This window comes from Hippopotamus amphibius, chromosome 8, assembly GCF_030028045.1.
Source record: "Hippopotamus amphibius kiboko isolate mHipAmp2 chromosome 8, mHipAmp2.hap2, whole genome shotgun sequence".
Classification (NCBI taxonomy): Eukaryota; Metazoa; Chordata; class Mammalia; order Artiodactyla; family Hippopotamidae; genus Hippopotamus; species Hippopotamus amphibius.
This window is the reverse complement of record NC_080193.1, coordinates 20,989,015-21,012,265: the sequence shown is the minus strand read 5'-3', so window position 1 is coordinate 21,012,265 and position 23,251 is coordinate 20,989,015. Positions and strand designations below refer to the sequence as shown.

The following is a 23,251-nucleotide window of genomic DNA, read 5'->3' as shown; positions in this document are numbered from 1 at the left end:
TCAGGCTCAAAACCTAGACAGTAGGATTGGCAGTAAGAGCCCTTACCAAAAAATTGCAGAGAAGCAACCTAACAACCCTTTATGTTAAAAGTATTTGATATTGTGCCCTTTTTCCAGAACCTCTGGGGAAGTGTAGGTGCATAATCTTTTTATACACATTTTATATATTTTTTAAAGCCACATATTCTCAAGGGCACGAGGCTTAGTGAAAGGGTTACACACTATGATTCTGTGTAAAGAACATTCTAGAAGTGACACAATCGTAGCAATAGAGAATGACTGGATTGGAGGCTGTGAGTGTAGAGTTGGGGGCAGGGTGTGACGGTTAAGGGGGTGACACCAGGGAGTTTCTCTGTGGTGATGGGACAGTTCTGTGTCCAGATTGTGGCTCCAGTCATTCAACATGTGTGATTAAATGTCAGAGAACTATACACCAGAGAGAAAGAGAGAGGAGGTGGAATCCAAATGAAGTCCGCACTTGAGTTAACAGCACTGCACCCACGTCCGTTTCCAAGTCAGTTCTGATGCTATCACTGCAGGATGTTGGGTGAGGGGTACCTGGAACTCTCTGGACTACTGCTGCCACCTCTTGTGAGTCAAATGATTCCGAAATAAAACTTATAATTTTAAAAGGAGAGAGAGGGAGGACTTCCCTGGCGGTCCAGTGGTTAAGACTCAGTGCTTCCACTGCAGGTGATGCAGGTTCGATCCCTGGTTGGGGAACTAAGATCCCACACTCCACGCAGTGAGGCCAAATAAACAAATTTAATTTAATTTAAAAAATGATACACTCCCAGCTTTAAAAGAAAGAGAAGAAGAAGAAGAGAGAGAGAGAGAGAAAGGGAGAGAGACAAAGCAAAACAATTTGAAAAGCCACACAGATCAAAAACGTCCCAGGCCCCCCGTCTGCGAGCAGACCTGGGCAGGCGTGGGGACGCCTTGCACTCAGGGGCCTCACCTTGGCCCAGAGGAAGCCCTCGGAGAACAGCATGATCTCACAAATCTGCTGCAGGTCCGGCACGATCACCACCACGGGCCGGAAGAGGGCCTTCACCGACTCGGGCAGCTCCGTGCGGCCCGCGTAGCCAGGGTTCATAGTAATGAAGATGCCCATCTTTGGGTCCAGGGAAATCTCCTGCCCTTCAAACTAGGGGACGAGACGAAAAGAAGGAAGGGTTATGTTGCCAGCCAGCCCACCGCGGGGGAAAGGAGGGCTGGGGAGCCGTGCGGCTCTTCCTTTCATGGGTACGAGGCAGACACCACCATCTGTCTGTTGCCCTTTTCCTGTCATAAATGCAGAGTTCTCGTGCTTACAGCCTGAGTGTTCTGGGGGGCAAGTCTCAGCCAACCCCCAAATTCTGATCCAAATCAATGGTCTGTCCACTTGAGAAGTAGCTGATGTTGGGAAAGTGTGAAGCCTGGGGTTGATTCAAGGTGCTGTGACCTCCAATGAGTTACTTACCCTCTCTGAGTCCCCGTTTCCTTCTCTGCAGGTTGTGGCAATTAAATGAGACAATGCATTCAAGAGCACCCAGCCCACCACTTCGCAGAGTGGATTTTCATTCATGTTAGCTGTCACTTCTCTTCTCATCCCACCTTCATCCCAGTCTGGCTGCCTGGGGGTCACCTGGACCCTTCCTACAGAATCCCACCTCAGCATCCTTCAAGAAACGAGCCTTGTGGAATTCCCTGGCGGTCCAGTGGTTAGCACGCAGGGCTTTCACTGCCAAGGGTCTGGGTTCAATCCCTGGTCGGGGAACTGAGATCCCGCAAGGCATGTGGCATGGCCAAAAAATAAATAAATTTTTTTAAAAAAAGAAAAGAAAAGAGAAAAGAGAAGAAAAGAAAAAGAAGCCAGCCTTTGTCTTCCAGGTGCCCCATGGACCAACAGAATGCAGAAATCTCTGTATTTTGAGTCTCTTTGGCCTATGGCTGAATTTCAGCTGTCTTAACTTTCCTTTCTACTAAGATTTTACTGTTTCATTTCTTTTAATGGTCCACCAGAGAGACGGAAGACAGATGTTTTATTTTTATGAGCCACAGGCTGCCTCAGTGACAAGAGAGACACCCAGCCTGATAGCTGATGCTCCCCAAAGACGGAGGCCACTGTCTTGTCTCCCAGGTCTGCACAGAGACCCTCTCACCCTCAGTATCTCATGTGAGTCCCAGGTCATCCTCTGGCGATGACACACAGGCCTGCTCTTGAAAACACAGCTTCCAGAAACCCAAATGCATTGCAGGGTCAGCATGCCTCCTACAGGAGCAGGAAGCTCAGCCCTAAAATGTTTCGGAACTAATTAATAGAAATCCACCCAGAACCTCATCTGGAATCCTCATATGTCTACCGGCACCCACTGTACATAATCTCCTGACCATGAGCCCTGAGGTCCAGGGAGAAAGCGGGTGGGGTGCGAGGGCTGCAGAGGCACCCACGATGGAATCCTCACCAACCCAAGCTGAATTTGGGTCCTGAATCTCCCAATGAGGCTCTGTGAGCCCTTGGAGGATGTATAGGAGTTTTCAGGTGAAGGAGAAGAAAGGACGGTTCCAGGCAGACAGGGAGGCATATGGTGTCCCAGGGCATGGAATATCTATGGAGCAAGTGGCATAAAGTGACAAGCGTGCAGGGCACGCAGGGACAAGGACAGTGGCTGGGGGAGCAGTAGAGCAAGTTGGGACCACAGAGGGCCCCAGTGGAGGGAACCGGTCCAGCCACCCCAGTCCCTGTTGTCAGAGAACTCACTCAGGGCTACCTAAAATACATAAGATCAGGTTTCTCCAAATTCTCATCCAGTTTAATCTGCTGTAACTTAATGCAGACGTCCCAAACTTGAGTCTGCAAACGTATCGCAGGATGGGGAGAGGTGAGTGAATTCTCAAAAAATTTTTAAATTTGTCTTTTCACGTTGATAACTACTTTAAAAATCTTGGTCATTATAATGCCATAACTTTACCAGGTCTGAAGGCAAAATTTCTGGCCCACTGTGATAATTCCTACTGAAGATATTTTGATTGAATAGAACGTTGGGGTTTTTTTAAGTCATTTTTTCCCTCGAATTTGGGAAGTCACTAAGAAATTTTTTCTGACCTTCAAAGGGGGTCTCACACATCACTTATTTGAGAATCCTGCCCTAGCTGTCTAGAACTATTATTCACACGTCTGGAATAATTTTGAAGTTCCTAGAATATCACAGTCCTTCATCACCAAAGACGCCGACCATTTGGGCAGAAGTCGGGCAAATCTTCATCTAGGGGAGCCTGTCTGGACCGACGACCGTCCACCGCCACCTGATGTTTCAGAGGCGATGCAGCACGTTCCCAGCCTGGGGGCGCGATGCGGGCCGGCTTCCTGCTTGTCCTCACCTGGAACGTGGTTAACTGATGGAGCAGAGCATTTCGGATCGTCTGGATCTGGGACGAGATGACTGACAGCACAGAGGCATCGATGCGATTAAATTCGTCAAAGCAGCCCCAAGCCCCGCACTGGGCAAGGCCAGAGAAAATCTTGCCGACGGCCTAGGGCGAAGGGAGTCAGGACAAAGGGCAATTTTCATCTTGAAAATCGCAAGCGAACCACGTATGGATACCGTCTTCTAAATTAAAATGACAATCAGAACCTACTGTACAGCACAGGGACCTCTACTCAAGGCTCTGTGGTGACCTAAAGGGAAAGAAATCCAACAAAGAGGGGATATATGTATACGTATAGCTGGTTCGCTTTGCTGTGCAGCAGAAAGTAACACAACATTGTAAAGCAACTCTACTCCAATAAAAATTTTAAAAATAAAAAATAAAAAAAGCAAAGGATAATCATCACATGAGCAGAGAAGAGCCACCCCACTGATGGATCTTCCTGGCAAGACTTCCAAGGACTCCCATGGGCCAGCTCCCACTCACAGGATCTCACAAATTAAGGATTTTTAAAAAAATTTTTATTGGAGTATCGTTGATTTACAATGTTGTGTTAGTTTCAGCTGTACAGCAAAGTGAATCGGTTATACATATACATACATCCACTCTTTTTAGGATTCTTTTCCCATATCAGTCATTACAGAGTATTGAGTAGAGTTCCCTGTGCTATACAGTAGGTCCTTATTAGTTATCTATTTTATATATAATCGTGTGTATGTGTCCATCCCAATCTCCCAATTTATCCCTCCCATCCCTTTCTCCGCTGGTAACCATAAGTTTGTTTTCTACATCTGTGACTCTATTTTCTGTTTTGTAAATAAGTTCAAGGATTTCACAAATTAAGGATTTTAACGTAAAAACCCAGATTTCTGGCTTCTCTTGAGATGCTGGAAAATCTAACAACACTGGGTCCACTTTTCCAAGTGGCAACAACTGACCTAAGCTGAACAGTGTCTCCCCCTTAGAATGGAGCTTTGCTTTCCAGTTGGCCACAGTCCCCACCATTCTCTATTGTCTGTCTGCTGCTTTACTCATTTACACTAGCTGCCTCCTGTGGGAATTTAGTTTGGGACTCTTGCTCTACATGCTGCTGACAAAGAGATACATCCAAGTTCTGAGACTGTGATGGTGAAAGGTTTCCTACTATATACCTCCAGCTGTCACCATGTCATTTCTTAGTAGCGTATGAGGTGAAATGCCTTCCCACCACGTCCCCCTTTTAGCTCTCTGCCTAGGAAGACAGTACCAGAAATGATGCCAGGTCCTTACTTTGTAATCCATGCCTTCGCCACAGTTGGTTACAACACAGAGCAAGCCTAAGGCTTTGGCCAGGTCCTTGGTGGTCTCGGTCTTGCCAGTACCTGCTGGGCCAGCAGGGGCCCCACCCAGATACATGGACAGTGCCTGTTAGAAGTCAAATGCAAAACATACGTTGTCTGATTCACAGAAGGAAACAGGTGTCAATCCCCAGTTTGTGACAGTCTAGGCAGGAATATATAAGCAGCAATGGACCAGTTCACACTCACCTTTTCTGCCAGTCACCATTTTTTTAAGTCTTTATTGAATTTGTTACAATATTGCCTCTGTGCTAGGTTTTGGTTTTTTTGGCCTCGAGGCATGTGGGATCTTAGCTCCCCAACCAGGGATCGAGTCCACACCCGCTGCGTTGGAAGGCGAAGTCTTAACCCAGGGGACCACCAAGAAAGTCCCTGACAGTCACCATTTCTAACATTTCTTTTCTGTGTTTCTCCACTGACCTCCACTGACCCCCCTCCCCGCTCCCCGTTATATAGGGACCAGCACACCAGGCACTCTGCAACGTGCTGGACTCTGTACCCACCCCGAGGACAATGCCTAGCGTTTCCCAGAGCTGAGGCTCGTAGAAACACGGACATCTGTGCAGGGAAGGATTAATTTTGCCCAAAGAAAAGTTTAGCCCTTTATCTCCAGATCCTAGGAGCTGACCTCTAAGCCCTCGGAATGTCCTACCTGAGAAGGATATCCTTATTTATCTGGGGACCTTGGGCCACGCCGGACCGTCTAACAATGTGATTTATGGTGGGAGCCTTGGGCCACGTGGCATCATCAGGTCAACTTCCGGAGGGTCTGGAGACTAAGATCAACCATTTGGGGGGTCAGTCATGTCTGCGTGACAAGCCCCCAGTTAAAACCCTGGCCGTCAAGGCTCAGTGGGCTTCCCTGGGTGGCAGGACTTCACACAGGCGGCCACACATAGTTGCTGGAGAAACTGATGCTGTCTGGACAGCTGCGTCGAAGAGGAAACTGAAGCCTCGAGCCTGTGTCTCCTGGACCCTGTCCTGCACCTTCTCCCATTGCTGATTTTGATCTGTATCTATTTGCTGCGAAAACCGTAACCATGACCATAATGGCTTTACTACATTCTGTAATTTCTCTTAGCAAATTATTGAACCTGGGGGTGGTTTTAGGGGCCACCTGAACTTGAAACAGCCCGATCCCAAAAGGTGGCATGTAGGTCATATTCCAAATTGAAACTCGTTTATAGATTTTTTAAATTAATTTACTTATTATTTATTTGGCTGCATTGGGTCTTCATTGCTGTGAGTGGGCTTTCTCTAGTTGCAGTGAGCCAGGGGCTACTCTTCCTTGTGGTGTGCAGGCTTCTCTTGTTGCAGAGCATGGGCTCTAGGTGCATGGGCTTCAGTAGTTGTGGCACGTGGGCTCAGTAGTTGTGGCTCACAGGCTTGGTTGCTCCATGGCATGTGGGATCTTCCTGGCCCAGGGATCGAACTCGTGTCCTCTGCATTGGCAGGCAGATTCTTAACCGCTGCACCACCAGGAAAGTCCCTCGTTTATAGATTTTTAAAGCATGACATCCCTTACTATCAGTATTAACTTCCTAGGGCTGCCGTAACAAAGTACCATAAACTGGCGGGCTTAAAACAACAGAAATGTGTTCTCTCACAGTTCTGGAGGCTAAAAGTCTGACATCAAGGTGTGGGCAGGGCCACACTCCTTCCAAAGTCTCTAGGGGAGGATCCTTCCTGGCTTCTTCAAGCTTCTGGTGGCCCCAGGCATTCCCTGGCTTGTGGGTGCATCCCTCCTGTCTCTGCCTCCATCTTCACATCACTTTCTCTGTGTCTCTGTGTTCTCCCCTTTTCTTACAAGGACATCGATCGCTGGTATTAGGGCCCTAATCCAGGATGTTCACACCCCAATCCTTAACTGATTTGATCTGCCAGCACCCTATTTCTAAATAAGGTCACAGCTGAGGTTCCAAATGGACATGAATTTGGGACAGGGTAAGGGACACTGGTCAACCCATTACACCACCACAGTTACCATAGTCAGCCTTAGAGAAAAACACAGATCCCCAGGTGAACGATCACCACGAGAGCCAGGTCGCCAATCACCTGAGTGAGAGTCAGGTAAATCCGGTCCGTGAGAGGCGTGATAACCAGCCTTCCGTTCAAACCCATGTACTCGTAGCCGTAGCCGAAGGTCCCCGTGCACTGGCGGATGTTCAGCTCATCTGGTTCTCGGTCCCAGTAAAACCGCAGCTGACTTTCCCATTCAAACTCCCGGGCCTCGAGAATGCTGCAAGGTAAGCAATGGGGAATAAGTGAAAAGAGAGACAGATGCAGCGGAAGAGAAGGTGGACGAGGGGCAGGAAGGAAGGAGAGATGCTGAGAGGGGCCAGAGGATGACAAAGGACAGGTTTTGAGATGCCAGCGCCCTGGGAAGGTTCCTACCTGCCCCGTATGAAAGAGTCGACTATATCTCGGGCGTGCACGTCAATGATGAGGACAGTGTTGTATTTCTTTCTGTCATTTCTGCTTAAGGACATGGTAATCCGAGTAACCAGCTCATCAATCTGCTGGTGCATCTTCTGGCCGTACTTCTTCATGGCCTGCTTCTCCCCTTGCTGCACTTTGCGGAAGACGTCTTCCACCTCCCAGGTCCACCACACCTGGCTGGCGGCCAGCACCACCATTCCTTGGTACAGGAGCATCCAGTCGACCCTAAAGGAAAAGCACGCCTTTACGAGATTTTCCCAGGACTGGGACCAAAAATGGTCCTGTCAGGAATCTATTTCTTTCAAAAGGGAACCCTCCTACGCTGTTGGTGGAAGTGTAAATTGCTACAACCACTATGGAGAACAGTATGGAGGTTCCTTTAAAAAACTTAAAATAGAACTACCATATGATCCAGCAATCCCACTACTGGACATATACCTGGAGAAAACTATCATCCGAAAGCATACATGTACTCCAATGTTTATCGCAGCACTATTTACAATAGCCAAAACATGGAAGCAACCTAATACAATGGAATATTACTTAGTCATAAAAAAGAATGAAATAACGCCATTTGTAGCAACATGGATGGACCCAGAGATTATCATACTAAGTGAAGTAACTCAGACAGAGAAAGACAAATATCATATGGTATCACTTATATGTGGAATCTAAAAAGTAATACAAATGAACTTATTTATGAAACAGAAACAGACTCAGACATAGAAAACAAACTTGTGGTTACTAAACAGGAAGGGGGGAAATAAATTAGGAGTATGGTATTAATAGATACAAACTAATATACATAAAATAGATAAGCAACAAAAATTTACTGTATAGCACAGGGAATTATATTCGATATCTTATAATAACCTGTAATGGAAAAGAATCAGGAATGTATATGTGTGTGTGTGTGTGTGTGTGTGTGTGTGTGTAACTGAATCACTTTGCTGTACACCTGAAATTAACACAATATTGTAAATCAACTATACTTCAATTAAAAAAAAATCTCTTTCTTTGATCTGGAACAGGGAAGGCAAAATAAGAGCTTCAGGTAAGCAAAGGAGAATAAAACTCTTCTGGCCAGATAGTAAAACACCAGCCCAACAAAGACATGCACGTGAAGAAGTTACAGGTGCATGACTGTGTAAAAGATGCCAGATCACTTTAAAGATGTGTCTTTACAGATGTTTACAAATTATTTCATATTATGGGCATATTGTAAGAATTTTTAAATTTTAAAAAATTCCAACAAAACAATTATCTCTGACCACGCCCCCCATGGCTCCTTGTTATAGTTTCCTGAGTGTCACTTGACACTCTTTTCCATTCTCATACAAACCTGTTCAAAGTTAAAAATACACAAATGGGGAGAAGGGGTCGTAAGGGCTGTTTCTCCAAAATCCGCATCGGGGAACACAAGCTACCCTGTACCTTGCTTTTCTCACTTAATGGTTCTAGTGGGCATGTGTCTAGGTCAACGGACATAGGTCTGACCCAGTCTTTGTAAAAGCTGCACGACATTTCAGAATATGAAAGTATCACAATTTACTCAGACACTTCCTTACTCATGTCTCTTGAAGTAGTTTCCAGTTCTTTTGCCAATACAAACAATACCTCGATAAACATCTATGTTGTTTGGCACTGTCTGGAGACATTTTTGGTTGTCACAACCTGGGGAAGGGGTATTACTGGCATCTAGTGCTAGAGGCCAGGGATGCTGCTAAACATTCTACAATGAACAGGACGGTCTCCCACAGCAAAGAATTATCCAACCCCAGATGTTAATAGCACCAATGGTGAGAAACCCTGCTTTACACACATCCTGAGGAGTCAGAGCAGCTTCTAGTGTTATAGACTAGAATCCCAAGTGCAGGCCAAAGTACAGAAGCACTTTTTGATGGTTTATTTTAATAGAAATAGTCAAACTAATTTGTAGCTACGGTTGTAGCAATCCGTAACCCCAGCAGCCATGCATACGCTGTCCTTCTCACCACACCCTCTCCAGCACTAGGTATTATATTCTTTTGAATTTTTTGACAATCTGAAAGGTGAAAAAAACAATATCTCATCCAGCTTTAATTTGCAGATCCTTGATGACTGGTGAAGTCTTTCCCCTTTTCATGTGCTTATCAGCCACTTGGATTTCCTTTACTGAGATATTAATTTCCAAAGCTGGTAAGTGCCGTGAAACACATTAGGGCAAACTTTTTTTCTAAATCATACCTAAAAAAATAATGGACCCAGAGCTACAAGTTCCAATCCAGTAAAAGTGACTGTGAATGACTAGTCATTATCTTGATGATGTACAATTAATGGTAAAATAAATTTAAAAGAATATTTAAAACAATAAAAAGTATGTGGCTTTAATGCCTTGTGTTAAAATTGTGCAGTGCCTCTAAAACCGAAATAATATGTAAAGTTATGATCCTGACACACAAGAGAGATGTAACGAAGGTGATGGAGATACAGAGGACAGCACTGAAAAGATGAACAAAGACGGACCTTGCAAAAGGCAACAAACCTGGGAAGCTGGAAATCGGGAGAGATGGAAACACTATAACCAGAGAAAATAAAGTGACCTAGGGCAGAGCTAAGATGAAGATGATGGTGTTTAGCAAATCCTAGGACGGGGGTGCTCACCGGGCTACATACACCTGGCCTGCCTTCTCAGTGATGCTGAAACAGGTCCACTCAGGTAAATCAACGGTATCATTTCAGCGACTCACCCCCTTTATTAGGAGCGACAAGCTCGCTTTAGCAGAGGGGTATTTAGGTGAGGAAAGGGGTGGCTTGGACATTTCCCAATTAATCGGGCTGTATTCTCTTAACTCTGTCTCCCACCAACCACGCACTGTCACACATAGCAACGTCCTGACAAAGCAGTAATGATGCAAATAAAATGAACAAATGCAGATATAAAATTCATGATTTGGGAACATTGCAGAGATTTTTAGATATTCAGCGATCTCTACTTCTGAAGGCAGTGGTTTCTGTCTAGTTTCGTTTTGAAAAAGCATCAAGCACAGTGATTCGCCCAGAGCAGGAGTCCAATAAATGTTAGTTAAAAGAATGAATACAGCCCAAGATGGGCTAAGGCCACCTCCTATCAGCTCATGAGAGCTAACTGTCAAATATTCAGGAATTTTGCAAGCAGCGTGTTAAACTTCTTACCATTATTTCATTTAGGTTTTCTTTCTTTCTTTCTTCCTTCCTTCCTTCCTTCCTTCCTTCCTTCCTTCCTTTCTTTCCTTCCTTCCTTCCTTCCTTCTTTCTTTCTTTCTTTCTTTCTTTTTTTAAAATTTTGGCCACACCGCACGGCTTGCAGGATCTTAGTTCCCCGACCAGGGACCAAACCCGAGCCCTCAGCAGTGGAAGGATGGAGTCTTAACCACTGGACCACTAGGGAATTCCCTCCATTTAGCTTTGAAATCAGACATGCAGGAGTATTTACATCATGGGAACTGGCAAATGCTCTACATCAAAGCTTTTTTTTTTTTTTTTGCAGAGAGCTAGTTTACCAATATACCACTGTGTGTGTATACACACAAACACACACACACACACTACATAAAGATGTAAACCAATTTTTTATATGCTACAGAATCTAAGAAAAAGTAGGATCCTAAGCAGACAAATATTATGCTCTGTTCTAATAATTTATTTAAACAGACATTTTCAGTTTGCAAAATCAAAAAGGCAGCATGCAAAACCAAGAGGATGGTGTTCTCATAATAATAAAGACTTTCCTTCTGCACAGGGCCCTGCCAAATATACTACAACTCTCCTGGGAAGTTATCCAAAGATGCTTTACGTGCTTTGAGTTCAGCCCTCATAGCCACTAGGACCAGGCATGGTTCAGCTCAATGCCCGGAAGCTTCTAGGCCACAAAAATCAAAGAATGATTAAAATTCATCAACTATTTTAGAAACAACTTCACCTGTTAACCTACACACAGAATTCACCTTAATGAACACCTGGTTTCTGGTGGGTCATTAGGATCTCACACTTGAGCTCAGAATCCCCTGGAATCTCGGAAAAACCCAGATCCCTGGGCCCCACCTCCAGAGTTTCTGATGGGGCTGGTTTGGGGTGGAGCCCAGAAATTTTCATTTCTAACAGGCTCCCAAGGACCCTAATGCTGCCACCCCAGGGACCACACTTTGAGGTGATCCTTAAAGCACAGATATATTTCGGCTAATTTAGCTACTGCAGAAAAAGAAAAACCTCATTTGAAATGTCAGTTGATCTACTTCAAACCCTGAAAACTGATCCATTATTACCATTAATATAATAAAGTAACACATGATCACATTTACAATCCCACCTGGTTCTGTCTTCACAGTATCTAAAAATAGCCTCTTTGGTAATGAGCCTGTTAGTTCTTCGCATTTCATTCAAAACTGCCGTCATCCAGTCCTCCACGCGCCCCTCGGCCCGGATGATCTTCCGGAACTCCATGACCTCTCCTTCTGCTGAAATCATGGCAGACACCAGTTTTTCTCCACTGTCCCCGTCATTAAACCTCAGCAGTGCTATGTTGTCGTACATCTGCAATACAGTGAGAGAAGCCACCCTGTAATACCTTCACTGGGTTCTGGAATCAAAGAACAGCCTGCAGAGCCTCATCACACATCAGGGCTGCCAGGATGCCAACAACAGCATCAGAGACCGCACGCTAAATAGATGTCCATTCACCCAATGACAAACGTTCATTGGCTACTTTCATTTACCCTGCACTGTGCAAAGTCTGTGGTAGATTAAACAAAAAGAAAGAAAGAGAAGATAGACTCCCTCCCCACGCTTGAGATTCTAGGGTATATGTTGGGATGGAGAGGTAGCTGGACACATGGGCCAGCTGAACACAGGAGGGGTGGAACAGCCTGGTGATTAAACGCCATAAGGCTGGGTAATCAGAGACCACTGGTTGAAACCGCACACCTGTCCAATCGGGTGACTTTGAGCAAGTAGCTTCTCCTCTCTCAACCTGGAATAAACATAATTATGGCCCCTACAAAATGATGTCGAAGGATCAAATTAAACAACGTGTATGAAGTGCCAGCTCATCATACGCTTGGCGTCTGCTGGCTCCTCATTTTTACTAACCAGAGTAATGTTTCAGGAAAATGATAAGACAAGGCACGCTGCAAATCAGACAGGAGGAGAGAAAGGCAACAGGCTTTAAAGAATAAAATAAGAGGTTCGCAAAAGGGGCTACCAGTAAATGAAGTACTTCTAACAACACATTTTTCTACAACAGTAAAATACTTGTTTACGAAAGTAGAAACAGAATATAAGCCTCCCCTTTGAGGAAGGAAAACATGCAATCAAAACTATGACTCTTACTTTAAGAAGGAAATCAGCATTAATTAAAGGAAACGTAGGGCATTAAGTCTTTGATCCTTAGCATTTTGTTTATTTGAAATAAAGGAATTGCTCTACAATGCTGGTTCTCCACCATGGATGATTTTGCCCTCAGGGGACAGAGCACTGTCTGGAGACATTTATCGTTGTCATAGCTGGAGAGGATGCTCCTGGCGTCCACTGGGTAGAGGCCAGGGATGCTACCAAACATCCTACGATGCACAGGATAGCCCCCTTCTCCCACCCCCGACACACACATATACAAACACACACAGAGAAAAGAATTATCTACCCCAAAAAAGAATCTAAAAAAGAGTGGATATATGTATATTATAACTGAATCACTTTGCTGTACACCTGAAACTAACACAACATTGTAAACCAACTATACTCCAATAAAAATTAAATATATATATATTTATATATATATAGCCCAAGATGCCAGTAGTGACAAGGCCGAGAAACTTTGCTCTGGACTGACACTAGATACAGAGCTTTGATTAGCTGACCAAAGATTTTTTCCGGCCCAGCTCTGATACTCTATCACAATAGACTGTTTTGTTTGTTGTGTTTTCTGCCATTCAGTATCACTCAGGGATACACATACGTTTATGTAAAAGTATGAAAGCATGGGCTGGAAGGAATTATATCAAAGCCGTGATAGTGGCTGCGTCTTGAAAGTGGAAGAAGAACTGTGAATGGGGGTGGGACAAAGATTATGTCAGCTTTATCTCTAAAATTTTATTTTACAAAAAAAGAGACAAAGCAAATATGACTAAGTGGTAACGAGTGTGTCAATTCTGGGTGGTAGATAAGGCTCTTTAGCCAACATTGTAAGGCAGGCACTGTTCTAAGTACTTTACAAATATTAACTCATTTAATCTTTATGTTATAAATTTTTATAATTGGAGTTATCTGTATTTACAGATAAGAAAACTGATGCCCAGAGAGGTTAAGTAACTTGCCAAAGGTCACAGAGCAAATCTATGTAGAGCCAGTATTTGAACTCAGACAATCTGGCTGGATGTGCTAAACCACTATCCTGTGTTGCCTCTCTACTTACTATATTAGTCTTTGTGTATTTCTGTATTATTTTAGTTTCTCCAAAAAATGTTGTTTGGGGACTGTGGAAAAAGAGAAACAAAGAGCAGCTGAGTCCTGGTGTGACTTCAGACTACAGTGGACTTAATCCGATTTATACTTCAAATAAAAACCCCAGCAGCGGGGCTTCCCTGTTGCCACAGTGGTTAAGAATTCACCTGCCAATTCAGGGGGGCATGGGTTCAATCCCTGTGCCAGGAAGATCCCACATGCCGCAGAGCAACTAAGCCCGTGCCCACAACTACTGAGCCTGTGCTCTACAGCCCTCGAACCACAGCTAATGAGCCCACGTGCCACAACTACTGAAGCCCACATGCCTAGAACCCGTGCTCCACAATAAGAGAAGCCACTGCCCATGAGAAGCCCATGCACCACAACAAAGAGTAGCCCCCGCTTGCTGCAACTAGAGAAAGCCTGCACGCAGCAACGAAGACCCAATGCAGCCAATAAAGAAAGAAAGAAATATTTTTTAAAAAAAGAAAAAACACACACAAAATACAAACAAACAAAAAAAGCAGCAGCGTTTCACCGTCTTAAACCTCTGGGTTGAACCCAACAGTGCAGAGGACTTGGATACAACAGACTGCAGTTACAGAGCTTATGCCACCGCTCCCTGGGAGCCCCCAGGGGCCGACCTTGATCATGTGCTCCTGGACGCAGAGGGGGTCGCTGTTGCCCAGGATGCTGAGCAGCTCGTCGTCAGAAATGAAGAAGAACCTGGGGAAGCCGTTCCTCTTGGAATCCAAGTAGTCGTTCAGGCTCTTCTGGCACTTCTCCAGGCCCTCGCTGATGTTCTGCAGGTCGCTGAGGCGGTTCTGGGCCTCACAGCATCTCTTGATCACGGGGTCTTTCAAGGTCTCACCCATGATCTGGACAAAGTCAAGAGGACATAGGTCAAGCTAGGGAAGCGGGAGCCCGGCTCTCGTCCTGGGTGGGCATCTGCCAGGGTCTGGGCGCAACAGAGCAAAATCGACCAGCTGGAACCTCCGCCTTCCAGGAGGCCAAACTGGCAAAACAGTTAAGTGTTTAAATAAGCTACTTCAGGGACTTCCCTGGTGGTCCCGTGGCTAAGACTCCACACTCCCAATACAGGGGGCCCGGGTTCCATCCCTGGTCAGGGAACTAGATTCCACATGCCACAACTAAGATCCTGAATGCAGCAATGAAGATCCCACAACTAAGACCCAGCACAGCCAAATAAATAAATAAAAATCTATAAATAAAAATCAATAAGCACTTTCTAACGTACTATATATATACATAATGTACTTATTTACGATGTTTATTTTTTTCCATCTTCTCGCTAGAAGGTCAGCTGCCCTTCGTAGGGATTCTTCTTCTGTCTTTTGTTCATTGTGTCCCATGTGCCTACAACACTGTCTGCGCACAACAGACCCTCCATCTACATTTGCTGGACGAATGAAGCCAGCCGCCTCACTCTGAGCAATTTGTATACACCTGAATATTCCCCACGGTGCTCTTCATAATGGCAAAAACATAATAATGAGAAAGAAAAGAAAAGGTAATAGCCTAAATGTCCAACAAGAGGGAATTAGGTCAATAATTTGCTGTAAGTGACAATTTAGAGGTTTATTTATCAAAATATATGACAAAAAAGAATAATACTGTCTTCTTTAAAAAAAATATGACAAAGATGTTAAATTTGAAAAAAGATCATATTGGTAAGAATGATCATATTTCATAGAATAATTATATATGTATTGATATGTTTCCACAGGAATCAACAAGTCCTGGAAAGATACATGCTGAACTATTGAAATGATTATCTTATCTTGGGCATAGATTGCAGGTATTTTTTTCTTTTCTTTCTTTCATTCTTTCTTTCTTTCTATTTTTTTTTTTTTTGCTTTTTTTTTTGCTTTTTTATAATGTCTAAATCCTTCTGTAATGAATAGGTATCTGCTGTGTAATTTTTTTTAAGTTTAAAAAAAAATCTTATGCAGGGAGTTCCCTGGAGGTCCAGTGGTTGGGACTCTGCACTTTCACTACAGAGGGCCCGGTTCAATCCCTGGTCGAGGAACTAGGATCCTGCAAGCCGTGCAGTGAGGCCAAAAAAAAAAAAAGAAAGAAAGAGAGAAAGAGAGAAAGCTTATGCAGGTGGATGAGAAAAAAACCATAAACTCTAATGAATAAAGGAGACCCAAACGTGAGCTGGCAGCCCCTAAGTGGAGAATACAACAGCATCACTGAGTAGCAAAGCACCTGGGCTTTGAGGTCAGGTGGGCTGGGTGAAAATCCTTGCCCCTCTAATTACTAGCAGCAGTGACCACTGGTACCACCTTTTCTGGAAAGGACTTTAAAATGAGCATAGTCTTTCACAGGTAATTTACTTATAAACAGTCTATCGTAAAATACTCATCCTAAATGTGGAAAAAACTTTAGACACAAACTGCAAATTATTTATGAAAGCAAAGAATTTCACTTCAAACAAGATGTCCAGTTACTAGACAATAACCAACTAAACTAATGTCAAGCTGTTTACAGAAACATTACATAAAGGCATTAAAACATTTTCTCACATAGTTTCATAATACAAACTACATTTCTTGTAATATTAAGAGAAAATTATGATAGGATTATACAAGATATTATTATAATTGTGTTTTTAACCCATACACATAGAAAAAAGATAAAAGAAATATATTATACATTAATGGTGATGGAATTATGGAAGATACATTTTTCCCTGCTTTTCTACATTTTCCGATCCTTTTTAAACAAGCACTATTTTTTTTTTTGCCATGCGGCATGTGGGATCTTAGTTCCCAGACCAGGGATTGCACCTGTGCTCCCTGCAGTGGAAGCACAGAGCCTTAACCACTGGCCCACCAGGGAATTCCCACAAGTACTACTTTCATAATAAAAAATAAATATAAAAAACTTCTAGTGCCATATGCCGGTGGCTTAAGGTCAAACAGAAGTTTTTACTGAAGAGATTAAGCTCATATACAATGACAGAAAACATTCAGAAGCTACTAATAGACAAAACACTACTTGCCAAGAGGTAAATAAGAGTATCTTAAATCACTATTCTTCTTTCAAGACTAAAATAGAAGCCAGTCACTTGCCCTTTTAAATACTCTATCGATGTTGTCAAACTTCTTTGCTTCATCTGGAAGTTGTGATCTGATATCTCCACCGATAAAGATGCTTTCCAGATACATCCATTTTCTCTGAACCAACATCCAAATCTGTAAATGCACAATGTTATCGTCAACACAGGTTCCCAGGTACCTCAAGGTGTGTATGGCCACATCCACCCTAACACGGGACAGATTTAAACCAACTCAGGTCAAAAGACTTTCCAGGCAAGAGGGCAGAGTGAGTGCATACGCTCTTTTCCAAGTATACAGGATGATAGGGGAAGCACAGCTAAATATTCTAAAATACACAGCCACACACAAGAGCAAAAGAAAACTCTCCACACCAGCCTGGGACAGGGAGGAAGCTTCTAGTTGTGAGCAGGGGTTGGAGCCCGGTGACCCAAAGGACAAACTGTGCAGAGCCCCAAGCAAAAACTGATCCATAGGGCTTCCCTGGTGGCGCACTGGTTAAGAATCTGCCTGCCAATGCAGGGGACATGGGTTCAAGCCCTGGGCTGGGAAGATCACACATGCCGCAGAGCAGCTAAGCCAGTGCACCACAACTACTGAGCCTGAGCTCTAGAGCCCTCGAGCCACTACCACTGAGCCCATGTGCCACAACTACTGAAGCCCATGCACCTAGAGCCTGTGCTCTGCAACAAGAGAAACCACCGCAATGAGAAGCCCTCCCACTCCAACTCTAGTTGTGGTGAGCCCCTGCTCGCCACAATTAGAGAGAGCCCACATGCAGCAACGAAGACCCAACGCAGCCAATAATAAAATAAATAAATTTTAAAAAACCTGATCCAAATACTACGTGACCCACAATTCCAATCCTAGGCATAGACGCAGAAGAACTGAAAACAGGGACTCAAAACGTAGTTGTAATACCAATGTTCACAGAAGCACTATTTCATTAACCAAAAGGTGGAAACAACCCAAATGTCCATCAACAGGTGAATGGGATAAACAAAATGTGGTCCATCCACACAATGGAATATGATTCAGCCACAAAAAAGAATGAAGCACTGACACATTTCACAGCATAGATGAACCTTGAAAATATTATGCAGAGTGAAAGAAGCCAGACACAAAGGCCATATCTTATACGACTGCAATTACATGAAATACCCAAAATAGGTAAATTCACAGAGACAGACAATAGACTGACGTTGCCAGAGGCTAGAGGGAGGGGAAGTAGGGAGTGATCCCAAAAGAAACATGTACCATAATGTTTATTGCAGCACTATTTACAATAGCCAGGACATGGAAGCAACCGAAATGCCCATCAGCAAATGAATGGATAAAGAAGATGTGGCATATATATACAATGGAATATTACTCAGCTATAAAAAGGGATGAGATGGAGCGATATGTAATGAGGTGGATAGACCTAGAGTCTGTCATACAGAGTGAAGTAAGTCAGAAAGAGACAGACAAATATTATATGCTAACTCATATATACGGAATCTAAAAATGGTACTGATGAACTCAGTGACAAGACAAGAACAAGGACACAGATGCAGAGAATGGACTGGAGAACTCGAGGTTTGGAGGAGTGATTGCTTTTTAACGGGTATGGGAATTTCTTTAGAGATGATGAAAATGTTCTGGAACAAGATAGAGGTGGTGGTTGCATAACACTGCAAATATGCTAAACGCCACTGAATTGTGCACTGTAAAACGGGTAGTTTTATGTTACATAAATTTCACATCAATTAAAAAAATTTTGTACTAACAAAGAAAAAGGCAGTACTATATCCTAGTTAACAGATGCACTAATAAAAAGTAATACACAATTGGCACAACACTGTAAATCAACTAGACCTCAATTTAAAAAAATAAAAATTAAAAATTTTAAGTAATAAACAGAAAACATTTTAAAAAGCAAGTGAGGGCATCCCTGGTGGCGCAGTGGTTAAGAATTCACCTGCCAATGCAGGGGACAACGGGTTCGAGCCCTGGTCCGGGAAGATCCCATGTGCCACAGAGCAACAAAGCCCGTGCACCACAACTACTGAGCCTGAGCTCTAGAGCCCTTGAGTCACAACTACTGAGTCTGCACACGCAACTACTGAAGCCCACGCGCCTAGAGCTCATGCTCCGCCACAAGGGAAGCCACTGCAATAAGAAGCCCATGCACTACAATGAAGAGTAGCCCCTGCTCTCGGCAACTACGGAAAGCCCATGAACAGCAACAAAGACCCAATGCAGCCAATAAATTAAAAATAAATAAATAAATAAATTTTTTAAAACATACTAAAAAAAAAAAAAAAAGCAAGTGAAGGAAGCCCATGCGTGACCACACTCCTAGGCAGTGAGCCAGGCCTGGCTTCACCCCACCCCAAGCTCAGAGTGTGGCAAGTAGAAGGCACCTGCCTGCAGTCTGGGAAAGAAAACAAGGCAGTCACACAAAACTGGTGAAATGAGCGTGGGATGCTCACAGAGGTCTGGACACAAAGGAAGAAAGCCCCAAACTCCCTAATATAAGACCTGGTAGGGGAGAAAAAGATGGCGGTGAAGTAGAGGGACGTGGAATGCATCCTTCTCCACAGATGCATTGGGAATGCACCGAAGGACGCAATAATTCCCACAGAGAACCAGCTGAACACCAGCAGACGGCCTCGGACACCAGAAAGGACCGCAAGGAGCCTGACATAACCGGTAGGGAGGCATCTACAACGGCTCAAAGAGGGTGAAGCGGCAGAGCTGTGGCAGACGGGAGGGAGTGAGAAACACACGGAGGGTCCGCACCGCAGCTCAGCCTTCCCGGATAGAGACATCGATTCACAGTTGAACAGAGGGTCCGGGAGCGGGAGCATGGGAACCGGAGAGCTGGTTCAGGGTGAGAAACATTGTTGCCAGTAAGGTGACAGACCAAGAGGAGAGGAGGGAAGAGGTCCCCGGCGAGGAGTGCCTGTCCCTGAGAGCTGCCCGGCCATGATGGAGGCTGGATGTTGTGGGTCCACGGGCAGGCGGGGGGAGGAGCCGCGCGTATAGCCTCTCTCTCTCTTTTGGCGCCTCTGCAACAGGCAGTGGAGTGATGCCCTGTGGGCCACCTAAGGCACTCAGGGATAACAAGCACCCTCAGGCACTCGGGCGGGGCTAGATTAAAACCCCTTGGAATTCCGGCAGCAGGGAGGCTGCCAAGAAAAAAAAAAAAACCCAAGAGAGGCCCAACTCTAAGACTTTCTGTTCACACCTGAGCCGCTGGCGTCCCTCTGCAACAGTCACCTCCAAGCCCGACTGAAACAACAGTGTGCCACTGCTCACTCACCCCCAGGGGAAGGAGCCACTATTGTACCCTCTCCCTCCCCACACACCAAAGATTACAGACGAACAATAAAGGAACCTCTGCTGGTCACAGAATAATGCAAAAAAACCCAAGGCGAGTAGAAGGACACTTACAGCTGAGACTCTAAGGAAACAGAAATATTAGTATCAATCCTATTGAACTGGTCCATTCTGGGATCAGTTCTGGATTTTTTTTTCTCTCTTTTTTTTTTTCCTTTATTAATTACGATCTTAGTCCTAAGAGATCTACAAGTTTTATAACATAATCTTTTTAATGATATTTTTTATTCTATTTTTATTTTTTTGCTTTTTTATATACTTCTATATCTAGCTAAGTTTTTGGTAGTACAGACAATATATCTCTCATACTTTCCTTTCATCCCTATCTTTTATACATTTCTATTCCTTTCTTTTTATTTGCATATTTCCAATCACACTACGCTCTTCTGTTCCCCTTTCTTCCAGCCTTTTTAAGTTTATTTTATCTTAACATACTTATAAGCAACACTATCGATCTGCTCAGACTCCTTGCTCTATTCTTCAGATGACGCACCGCCTTGGTATTTAATATTAGGTTTTTGTCTTTATCTTAGTTCTTAGTACAATTGTCTAATTTCATTCTGAAAATCTCCATTCTGTCTGGTGGTACTCTAGCTCTTTTCTATATTTGATCCTAGCTTACAAAATCTCCCTGGACTAGTGTTTGTATGTGTAAGGTGTTATTAGTTTGTTTGTTTGCTTTTGCTTTTGTCTCTGATTTGTTCTGTTTCAGTTGTCAGTTTCTGTTGGGTTTCTCTTTGAATATCTGATAGCACACTGGGTTCTGTCAGGTCTTTCTAGAGCCTTATGTCCTAATGGATTCAGTAATTGTGTGTCTTATACATGTATGTGTTTCCTAGACTTAGTATTTGTTTAATCCAATACTTGGACATTAGTCTGAGGCTTGGACAGTCTTCTATAAACACCTCTATCACCAGGACAAGCAACCCCAAAAGTTTGGACAACCATGAGGAAACAAAGAAACACCATGCAGGCAAAGGAGCAGGAAAAAAACCCACAAGACCAAATAAATGAGGAGGAAATAGGAAAAATGCCTGAAAAAGAATTCAGAGTAATGATAGTAAAAATGATGCAAAATCTTGATTAAAAAATAGAGAAAGTACAAGAAACAGTTCATAAGAACTCAGAAAAACAAACAGCAATGGATAACAAAATAACTGAAATTAAAAATACTCTAGATGCTATAACCAGCAGAATGACTGAGACAGAAGAACGAATAAGTGAGTTGGAAGATAGAATGGGGGAAATAAACGCCACAGAGCAGGAAAAAGAAAAAAGAATACAAAGAATAGAAGACAGTCTCAGAGACCTCAGTGATAACATTAAGCATACCAACATTCGAATTATAGGCATCCTAGAAGAAGAAGAAAACAAGAAAGGGTCTGAGAAAATATTTGAAGAGGTTATAGTGGAAAACTTCCCCAACATGGGAAAGGAAATAATTAACCAAGTCCAAGAAGCACAGAGAGTCCCATACAGAATAAACCCAAGGAGAAATACACCAAGGCACATACTAATCAAACTAACAACAATTAAACACAAAGAAAAAATATTAAAAGCAGCAAGAGAAAAGCAACAAACAACATATAAGGGAAAACCCATCAGGATAACAGCTGACCTTTCTACAGAAACTCTGCAGGCCAGAAGGGAATGGCAGGATATACTGAAAGTCCTGAAAGAGAGAAACCTACAGCCAAGAATACTCTACCCAGCAAGAATCTCATTCAGATTTGAGGGAGAAATCAAAAGCTTTACAGACAAGCAAAAGTTAAGAGAATTCAGCACCACCAAACCAGCCTTACAACAAGTGCTAAAGGAACTTCTCTAAGTAGGAAACACAAGAAAAGGAAAACACCTACAAATACAAACCCAAAACAATTAAGAAAATGGTAATTGGAACACACATGTCAATAATCACCTTAAATGTCAATGGATTAAATGCTCCAACCAAAAGACACAGACTGAACGGATACAAAAACAAACCCTTCTATATGCTGCCTACAAGAAACCCACTTCAGACCAAGGGATACATATAGACTGAAAGGAAAGGGATGGAAAAAGTTATTCCATGCAAATGGAAGTCAAAAGAAAGCTGGAGTAGCAATACTCATATCAGACAAATTAGACTTTAAACTAAAGACTATTAAAAGAGACAAGGAAGGACACTACATAATGATCAAGGGATCCATTCAAGAAGAACATATCACAATGGTAAATATCTATGCCCCCAACATAGGAACACTTCAATACATAAGGCAAATGCTAACAGCTATAAAAGGGGACATCGACAGTAACACAATAATAGTGGGAGACTTGAACACCCCACTTACATCAATGGACAGGTCATCCAAACAGAAAATAAATAAAGACACACAAGCTTTAAATGACACATTAGACCATCTTGACTTAACTGATATTTATAGGACATTCCATCCAAAAACGACAGAAAACACCTTCTTCTCAAGTGCACACGGAACATTTTCCAGGATAGATCACATCTTGGGTCACAAAACAAACCTCGGCAAATTCAAGAAAATTGAAATCATATCAAGCATCTTCTCAGACCACAATGCCATGAGACTAGATATCAATTACAGGAAAAAAAACTGCAAAAAATATAAGCACATGGAGGCTAAACAATTCACTCTTAAACAACCAAGGAATCACTAAAGAAATCAAAGAGGAAATAAAAAAAAATCTAGAAACAAACAACAATGAAAACACAACAACCCAAAACCTATGGGACGCAGCAAAAGCAGTTCTAAGAGGGAAGTTTATAGCAATACAGTCCTACCTTAAGAAACAAGAAAATGATCGAATAAACAACCTAACCTTACATCTAAAACAATTAGAAAAAGAAGAACAAAGAAACCCCAAAGTGAGCAGAAGGAAAGAAATCATAAAGACCAGAGCAGAAATAAATGAAAAAGAAAGGAAGGAAGCAATAGCAAAAATTAATAAAACTAAAAGTTGGTTCTTTAAGAAGATTAACAAAATTGATAAACCATTAGCCAGACTCATCAAGAAAAAAAGGGAGAAGATGCAAATCAACAGAATTAGAAATGAAAAAGGAGAAGTCACAACGGACACCTCAGAAATACAAAACATCATGAGAGACTACTACAAGCAACTATATGCCAA

The 23,251-nt window shown here is 43.2% G+C and overlaps 1 protein-coding gene across 2 annotated transcripts in view; it reads right to left on the bottom strand.

The window, feature by feature from the left end:
• Nucleotides 1-23,251, bottom strand: part of DNAH10 (dynein axonemal heavy chain 10) — a 152,261-nt gene that overhangs the window by 70,732 nt on the left and 58,278 nt on the right. For both annotated transcript variants that reach the window (XM_057744253.1, XM_057744254.1), the window contains 8 exons: nt 16,742-16,864; nt 14,288-14,521; nt 11,515-11,738; nt 7,143-7,412; nt 6,804-6,987; nt 4,681-4,815; nt 3,364-3,516; nt 959-1,147 (listed from right to left, as the gene is read on the bottom strand). In XM_057744253.1, coding sequence (XP_057600236.1) covers nt 959-1,147; nt 3,364-3,516; nt 4,681-4,815; nt 6,804-6,987; nt 7,143-7,412; nt 11,515-11,738; nt 14,288-14,521; nt 16,742-16,864 — 1,512 coding nt within the window. The remainder of the gene's footprint in view (nt 1-958; nt 1,148-3,363; nt 3,517-4,680; nt 4,816-6,803; nt 6,988-7,142; nt 7,413-11,514; nt 11,739-14,287; nt 14,522-16,741; nt 16,865-23,251) is intronic.